The following is a 9,234-nucleotide window of genomic DNA, read 5'->3' on the forward strand; positions in this document are numbered from 1 at the left end:
TTTCCTAAGAACCACTTAGCTCATACGAGGGCTTAGTTGGCAAGATTGGTTATATAAGGAAGACGGATGGACTAAGGGAAAATTAAGTCTGATGAAGGAAACACTGCCTTAGCTTGAGAGTTGTTCTGTCTGTTTTTACCCTCCCCTTCTTCACTAACAGTGTCATATTATTTTTGTTTTTAGGTTTTTGACAACTATGCAGTCACAGTTATGATTGGTGGAGAGCCATATACTCTTGGACTTTTTGATACTGCAGGTACTTAATGCCTTCTATAATGTTTTGATCTGTAACTATAACATTTGTTGGTTGTCTTTTTTGGACATTTTGGGAAACTAGCATATTAGCAAACCACTTGCCTTTTGTTGATAGTTAGCAGGATTGAATTTAATGATGGCTGTTTTCAATTCTTTTGAAGTATATACTCAGAAGTGGAATTGCTAGATTATGTGGTAATTCTATTTCTAATATTTTGAGGACCTCCCACGTTGTTTTCCACAGTGGCTATCCCATTTTACATTCCCACCAACAGTGCGTAACATTTCAGTGTCTCCACATTCTTGCCAACAGTTATTTTCTGTCTGATTGTAGCCACCCTAATGACTGTGAAGTGGTATCTCATGGTAGTTTTGACTTGGCATTTCCCTCCCGATTAGTGATGTTGAGCATCTTTTCATGTGCTTATTGGCCATTTGTATATCTTCTTTGGAGAAATATTTATTCAAGTCCATTGCCCATTTTTCAATTGGGCTTTTTGTTTTTGTTGTTGTTAAGTTTTAGGAGTCTCTGTAGATTCTGAATATTAATCCCTTATCAATTATATGATTTGAAAATATTTTCTCCCATTTTGTGGGTTGCCTTTTTACTCTCTTGATACCATCTTTTTTTTTTTTTTTTTTTTTTTTTTGAGACAGTGTCTTACTCTGTTGCCTGGGCTAGAGTGCCGTGGCGTCCGCCTAGCTCACAGCAACCTCAAACTCCTGGGCTCAAGCAATCCTCCTGCCTCAGCCTCCCGAGTAGCTGGGACTACAGGCATGTGCCACCATGTCCGGCTGATTTTTACTATATATATTTTTAGTTGTCCGTATAATTTCTTTCTATTTTAGTAGAGACGGGGGTCTCGCTCTTGCTCAGGCTGGTCTCGAACTCCTGAGGTCAAACGATCCTCCCGCCTCAGCCTCCCAGAGTGCTAGGATTACAGGCGTGAGCCACCGCGCCCAGCCTAGGATTGATTTTTAATCATTTCTGTAGCAGGAGTTTATTATCACAATATCGTTGGATTACTAATGGACACAAAGATTGAAAACTACAAACTGGTAGTAAAAGCAAATAATGTAATAGCGAGTTCATTACTGTTCTGAATGCTTGACATATTAGATAGAATTAGCCAAGTAAGAATATTGTCCACATGTTATGTTACAAGGCCATACATTTTATTAGATAAATAAGTTGCTTTCTGGCTAATGACCAGTGTACTGTGACTTGTGATTTTAATGTCCTCTCAGAGGACACCAAGATTCAGTTGCTGAATTCATTCTCTTTAATTTTTTTCCTTAGGGCAAGAGGATTATGACAGATTACGACCGCTGAGTTATCCACAAACAGATGTATTTCTAGTCTGTTTTTCAGTGGTCTCTCCGTCCTCATTTGAAAATGTGAAAGAAAAGGTAAGTTGGTCAGATATTCTTGCCCTAAAAAAAGTCATTGCAGAATTTCTGTTGACCAGCTGTAAATAGCTTTAGATGCTTGTGGATTAACAAAGGTGTATTTTAAAATACCTTTTCTTTAGTGGGTGCCTGAGATAACTCACCACTGTCCAAAGACTCCTTTCTTGCTTGTGGGGACCCAAATTGATCTCAGAGATGACCCCTCTACTATCGAGAAACTTGCCAAGAACAAACAGAAGCCTATTACTCCAGAGACTGCTGAAAAGCTGGCCCGCGACCTGAAGGCTGTCAAGTATGTGGAGTGTTCTGCACTGACGCAGGTAAGGACGGTGTGAAACCCCATGTTTACTTAGGGTGGAGAAATTTCGTAGAGCATTAGGGTACAGGGATTATTTCTAATAGTGATCAGCAGTGCTCAAGGCTGCCTAGGGAGAATATGGAACAGCTGCATGTTGTGCGTTCTTTCGTTAGAGGCTTCTGTGTTTATTGGAGAACATTATTAGTCTCTAAAGCTCTTGTGTTGGTGAGCTCCCATGTTGTTCTGAATGATTTGTAGTGGTTAACTTGTGTTTTTAATAATGATAATAAAATATGTCTCTTGCCAGTTGTGACAATTGATACTGTATTGCTGCTATACTGTTTTTGGGGTAACTCAACTGGGACAGGGAGTTAGTCAAAATAATTGGGACTATTATGTCAAAGAAGGCTGCCGTGGCTCTTTCTGCCACAGTTGTGAAGCATACTTTATGTCGCAGTTACAGAGCATGTTAATATTTCCCTTTATTCCTATGTTTTTGGAGGTATTTCTTCCTCATGTGGACCTCTCTTTCCTCCTGGCCATTTTGGAGTGATTTAATTGGCACTGTTGTAGTTTGATGGGAAACTCAGATTCTGAGGACAGGGAGCAATGTTAGGAGCGAGAATTATAAATGACACGCATGGTTTAATCTTCTCCACTTTCACAATATTGCCGATTGCCTCCTTTGAGTACTGTTGTGGGAGCATTTATCATGTACTTTTTCAGGTAATTGTTCATTTTTATTTATTTTTTAAGCACTATCGGATTTTTAATTATATGTATGCTAAGGTAAATGGCATATATAATTACTTACTACATATGTACTAGGTATTTAGTATATAGGGCCTAGTGCATAATTTAGTAACCTGCAATTTAGTGCTTGGTTGGATATTTCAAGATTAAACTTTTTTTTTTTTTTTTTTGTTGAGACAGAGTCTCACTTTGTTGCCAAGGCTAGAGTGAGTGCCGTGGCGTCAGCTTAGCTCACAGCAACCTCAAACTCCTGGGCTTAAGCGATCCTACTGCCTCAGCCTCCCGAGTAGCTGGGACTACAGGCATGCGCCACTATGCCCGGCTAATTTTTTTTTTTTTTCTATATAGATTTTTAGGTGTCCATATAATGTCTTTCTATTTTTAGTAGAGACGGGGTCTCGCTCAGGCTGGTCTCGAACTCCTGACCTTGAGCAATCCACCCGCCTCGGCCTCCCAGAGTGCTAGGATTACAGGCGTGAGCCACCGCGCCCGGCCGGATATTTCAAGATTAAACTTTTATACTTAACTAGGATATTCCATAGGATAACTTCAAGGCCTAATATCAGATGATTTAAACACATTCTTCTAAACCCAGTTTTTCTTGGCAGTTTATTGCTATTGTAAAAATAGATATTTAAAAGTTCAAAAGAATTTACATCTTCTCACACATAGCACTGATTGAGATTTCAAAAAAATAAAATACCTGGTGCTTCTTTCTGTGTTTTGATACTATCTTCAGAAGAGAGTGAGAGAGAGTGTGTGTGTGTGTGTGTGTGTGTGTGTGTGTGTGTTGGGGGAGGCAGGGAGGGATGTGTGTGAAATATTCGTGTCTGAGTTAGATAGTAATTCTGTGTGTTTCTGCTGCATACCCCTGTTCTCTAGGTATGGGCTGCTCTGGAGGAAAGGAGGCAAATAGGCCATGTGGCCCCACTTTTAGGTCCCGTGCTAAAGCTTTAGACAATTATATGCTTTTAATATAAGATTTTTACAGTGTAAGCAGGTGTATATATTAAATCATTTTCAGAGACTGGGAAGTTTAAAAGGTCTTAGCAGGTACATTTTTCTTACCAGATTTTGGACTGAGGAGAAGATAGAAAATGGGGTCTGTGGTTTTATTTGGGAGCTAGAACTTTTAGGACTCCGGGTTCTATTTATTGATTTTTCTAAAACTAAAGTATTAATATAAACAGATAGTGGATCAAACAAAGATGAGTTTTGTTTCATAGGGAATTTGTTGATCTTTGTCCACATTAAGCAAAGAAAGAGTTCCTTCTTGTTAAGGGATACGCTCTAGTTTCTAATGGTCCTCCTCCTCCTCTTTTTTTCCTTATGAAACATATTTCTCTTTGCATACTCCTTCCTTTTATATTTGACTACCAGAGTTTGTTCTTAGATGTGTAGAAAGAATTATAGAGGAACTTTAACTTTTGTGTAGCATTTCTGCTTTGAAAATGATGTAGAAAAAAAAAACCTTTTAACCTCTTTGCTTCTTTTAAGTACGTATTACCATTTCTCATTTATTTTGTATCTAATGGAATGTGCGGGTACCATTCTTCTGGGATGCCATGGTTGGGGGTAGGGTGGGGGTGGGAGCACCTGGGGTGGTCTGGTGCTGGCATTTATCACTGGAGCTGTGTTCCCGGACTTTTAGGACATTTATACTTGAAATTAAACTGACCTAAAGAACATGTGAAACTATCTTGGGTGGTAAATTTGTGGCTTCAGATTTAGGTGAGTTTAGGTGAGTCTATAGACCTGGGCCCAAGGTACCACCACTACTGAGTCACACTGTCACGTTGGAGTTTCTGGCTGAGGTGTAAGTGTATTTCTGTGTCTTAATCCCTGTAGATCTGAGAATATTGTTTGTTTTCACTCCATGCTTTATGCTCTGATATCCATGCAGACATCTGACAGCATGGGACTGCTTGCTAAAACTCATTCTAGGACCCCATTCTTTGTTTTCTTATGACTTGGGTGGTGGTTACTTGCCCTAATAATATTGCTGAATAACTGAAGTGTATGCTGTTTCTAGAGTCCCTTCTTTAAACTCCTTGCAGTTGGTACTGTTGCACAATTAACAATCTTTTTAAATGTCTGACCCTTTTTCTGGGAAACTGATTTACTTTGAAATCCTGATTAATCCTATCCAGATACGTCATTGAACCTAGAAACATGTAGCATGCCTGTTAGTCTGCTATTTGTGTCCTTCAGTTATTCAGGGGCTGAATTCACATAAGCTTGAAATTATAATAGATTTGTTTCTAAAATGTGTATGCCATTCTTATCAGTAGAAACATTGAGGGATTCTACAAGGCATCTGTCTTGTGATTTTTATTCATTTTTCCTCTCCTGGCATTATTTACTTTTTTTTTTTTTCTTTGAGATAAGAGTCTTTCACTCTGTTGCCCAGGTAGAGTGCAGTGGTGTTGTCATAGCTCACTGCATTGTCAAACTCCTGGGCTCAAGCAATCCTCCTGCCTCAGCCTCCTGAGTATCTGGGACTACAAGGGTGTGCCACTGCACCCAGCTAATTTTTTCTATTTTTAGTAGAGACAAGGTCTCGCTCTTGCTCAAGCTGGTCTTGAACTTCTGAGTGCAAGCGATCCTCCTGCCTCGGCCTCCCAGAGTGCTGGGATTACAGGCGTGAGCCATAGTGCCCAGCCCATTATGGCCCATTATTTTCATTAAAACGTTGTAATATTAGATTTCAATGTGTGATTATTTTAGAAGTGAACATATTGGATTTTCATAAAAATTGCTTTCTGGCACAGTTAACCTTTCCTGAGGTGAAATTTCTGTTCAGTGATCTACTCTCTTAATGGGTTTAAGATCTAGAATTCTGGCATTTTACTTTTCTTAAGGCACATTGCTTCTGTGAATTCAGCTCATTTAATCCGGACTGCTATTGTATCTGCTAGTCTTTCTAATCCTCTAACCTGGCTGCTATTCTCTCTCCTCCCCTCTGTCTTGTAGAGAGGTCTGAAGAATGTGTTTGATGAGGCTATCCTAGCTGCCCTCGAGCCTCCGGAAACTCAACCCAAAAGGAAGTGCTGTATATTCTAAACTGTTTTCTCCTTCCCCTCTTTGCTGCTGCTTCCTGTCCCACTACTGTAGAAAGATCGTTTAAAAACAAAGGAATAAAACCATCCTGTTTGAAAGCCTCTGCGTCTTTTTACTCACCATCTTAGAGCAACCTCTGTATTAGTTTTTGATGAAGAATGCAATATCTTATAGAATATTTTTTGTGATCAGTAGTCAAGTTGGACCTGTTTAACTTTCTGCTGCTTGAGTTGCCTGATGCTCAGAGCTTTTTGGTTTGGATTAATATTGCAAAAGGGAACTTGGTCTGGCATTAAGAATGTCCTCTTGGAAAAAATAAGAAGAGCTTTAACACTTCTAGATCTTAGTTCTAGATGGAGAAAGTAATACAAACATCATTTTACTCTGATGATCAATTGTTAATTGTAATTGCATGATAAACTTTATGGAAAAGGGGAGACCTGCTAGTAGAGTGTAATGGGGAAGGGATGATTCTTTTCTGGTTTTCCTTGTGCGGTGAAATTTTGTGTTGCTATTGCTTTGGCTGTTTGTGCTATAGTGGAGTATTTGTCAGTCTGGGGTGGGGAAGATATCGATGTATCTGCTACTGCTTTATGAGTTCATTTGTTACATTATCTTTTAAGAATAGCTTCCATTTTAACAGTTGACTTAAGGATTGTTAATGTTGAGATGTAAAGCTGCCACCTTTATATTTTCCTGCTTCTGATTTTATTGTTGTGAGGGAAACATACAATTGTGGTTACCTTCAAATTTTGAAATTAAAAATATACAATTGTTTGTATAAATGCCTGATGAAGCTTTTATTCCTGTTGCACTGACTGGCTCTAATTTTACATATGTATCAGGTACTCACATTTTTGCTCCCTTGAATCCCCTCGGCTCTAATCGGGGTAAAGGGAGTTCAAAGTGACTATCTTTGCTGCTACCATAATCGTGCTCTCTCTCTTTGCCTGTGCCTTCCATAGAATAAGGATGCTACTGACCCATGCCCGTCCTCTCAGTCCTGTTTCATATCCAGCTGTTCCATTTGAATGCAGAGCTGCTTCCCTTTTTATGTAAAATGTTTCAGCAGCACATTACAAAACTCATATTGAATGAGCAAATGACACATGTGCTTGTTTGCTTCTTGTGACATACATTGGTCTGCACAAAGCCTTCTCAAAGGACCACTGTCTCACTCATGAATATCCGCTGCTCTGCTCCTGAATTGCTGAATCCTTCCAGTGCCCTGGACAAAACTTGGTGAAGTGAGATTATTGTGTTGAGATTCAGGGATGTTTTTAATGTTTCTTTCTTTGCCACCTCTTGGGGGTTTGAATGTTTTAAATTTGAACTAAACTTTGTTATACTGAAAGTCAGACTGCCCGTTTTTTCTTTCTACCCCTTTTCAGAAAGGCCTAAAGAATGTATTTGACGAAGCAATATTGGCTGCCTTGGAGCCTCCAGAACCGAAGAAGAGCCGCAGGTGTGTGCTGCTATGAACATCTCTCCAGAGCCCTTTCTGCACAGCTGGTGTCGGCATCATACTAAAAGCAATGTTTAAATCAAACTAAAGATTAAAAATTAAAATTCGTTTTTGCAATAATGACAAATGCCCTGCACCTACCCACATGCACTCGTGTGAGACGAGGCCCATAGGTATGGCCCCCCCTTTCCCCTCCCAGTACTAGTTAATTTTGAGTAATTGTGTATTGTCAGAAAAGTGATCAGTACTAGTTTTTGTTTTGTTGTTACAAAAAAAAAAAAAAAAAAAAAATTTTTTTTTTTTTTTTTTTTTTTTAAAAGCAAGGCATGCTTGTGATGACTCTGTAACAGACTAATTCGAATTGTTGAAGCTGCTCCCTGGTTCCACTCTGAAGAGTAATCTGGGACATCTTAGTATTTTGTTTTTTTTTTTTCCTCTGTTTTTGGGGGGAGTGTGTGTGGGGTTTGTTTTTTAGTCTTGTTTTTTAAATTCATTAACCAGTGGACAGCCCTTAAGGGGAGGAGGATGGATTGATTCCACATTCCACTTCCTAGATCTAGTTTAGAAAACATGTTCCCCATCTGGTGCTCTTAGGAAGGAGTATAGTAAATGCCTCATTTAATAACGTACTCCTTTTTGAAAGTTGCCTTTTCTCTCCACCCTTGAGTAGATCCAGTATTTGATGAAACTCATGAAAGTGGGTGGAACCTGTCTTGCCCCTCCTCTTTTCTAGGATGCACTATATATATATGTGACTGTGACTTTCAAGGAAATTTGTTTGCCATTTGTTGATTTTTTTGGAAGTTAATTTCTAACTTCTTTCACTGATAAATGAAGAAAAGTATTGCACCTTTGAAATGCACCAAATGGATTGAGTTCATAATTAAAATTTTTTTTTTCCCTGTCAGTCATTGTCTTATATACTTAGCATAGATTTACAACTTGATAGTATATGATACAGTGTTCCTAGAACGCAGCTGAAGACCTGGTATGTAGAGGAGATATGAGGGGTGGTGCTAGAAGACAGATGTCTACGGAATGATTCACATCCTCTCACGTCGTGAGGGTGGAGGCCTGCTTCATGAAGAAGCTGGGGGTGGGGTGGGGGTGGGGAGAACACTTAACAACATGGGGACCAGTCAGGGGACTCCCCTTATTTCTGTTTTGCATATGAGGAGCCCTAGAGCAGCCAGATGAGGCTCCTCTAATTTAATAAAATCACAGAAAGAGTCTTATGAAGACTCTTCGTAAGTGTTAATAGGGATTTTATCAGCTTATTTTGGTTGCAGTTTCCAATTTTTAAAAATGTTTAGGTAACCTTTTCCACCTTCCCAAAGTCCTAATTCGTGTAGATTCATTAGTGTTGAACCAATGCTTTCTCATGTCTCAATTCTTTGTATATGCATTCTTTTCAGATGTATTAAACAAACAAAAACCCTTCACGAGCCAGCCTGAGGGTTGTTATTTTCCCTCCGCCTCTTACTTTCCAGGTATTTAGGAGTGGGAACCTGACTTTTGATAGCATCAATTTCTAATACATTTTGGGATAACATTTTAAAGCTTTATTATTTTTATTTCTTTTCAGGCATTCAGTTTGAAATAATGTTTTTTCCTCCATAAGTTCAGATTTGTGCCTTCTCTCCTAAGTCTGGCAGGCAGCAGAAACTTCCCTTAAATACCAAGTAGGTCCATAACAATTCTTAGTGAAGATATGTGCAGGAACCTCACTGCTCACGTTGGAGGGAAATGTCAGCACACCTCTCGAATCCATAGATTAGTTGGAAAGCAGTCAGTTTCACCCCAAGTTTTTTGTATCAGTGGTTCTCAAACTTTGCTACTTACTTAAGTGCAGCTTGAGTAAGGAGATTTTTAAGTTTTCCAGGTATTTGTGAAATATATCCAGGTTTGAAAACCATTGCTCCTGGTTTGTTATCTCAGACTAGTTCAATCAGAATACATATTCTGTGCTGTGAATCGGAATATGTAGGAGACA

The 9,234-nt window shown here is 39.1% G+C and overlaps 1 protein-coding gene across 2 annotated transcripts in view; it reads left to right on the forward strand.

The window, feature by feature from the left end:
* Positions 1-8,677, forward strand: part of CDC42 (cell division cycle 42) — a 39,480-nt gene extending 30,803 nt beyond the window's left edge. The window contains exons 3-6 of one of the 2 annotated variants that reach the window (XM_069477435.1): positions 184-256; positions 1,556-1,665; positions 1,788-1,985; positions 7,168-8,677. In XM_069477435.1, the coding sequence (XP_069333536.1) occupies positions 184-256; positions 1,556-1,665; positions 1,788-1,985; positions 7,168-7,257 (471 nt within the window). In that variant the 3' untranslated portion in view covers positions 7,258-8,677. Of the gene's footprint in view, positions 1-183; positions 257-1,555; positions 1,666-1,787; positions 1,986-5,689; positions 6,562-7,167 lie in introns of those variants that run through there. The other variant, XM_069477436.1, reaches the window with a different exon arrangement.
* Positions 8,678-9,234: the final 557 nt, after the last annotated feature.

Source organism: Eulemur rufifrons, chromosome 8 (assembly GCF_041146395.1).
Source record: "Eulemur rufifrons isolate Redbay chromosome 8, OSU_ERuf_1, whole genome shotgun sequence".
Lineage (NCBI taxonomy): Eukaryota > Metazoa > Chordata > Mammalia > Primates > Lemuridae > Eulemur > Eulemur rufifrons.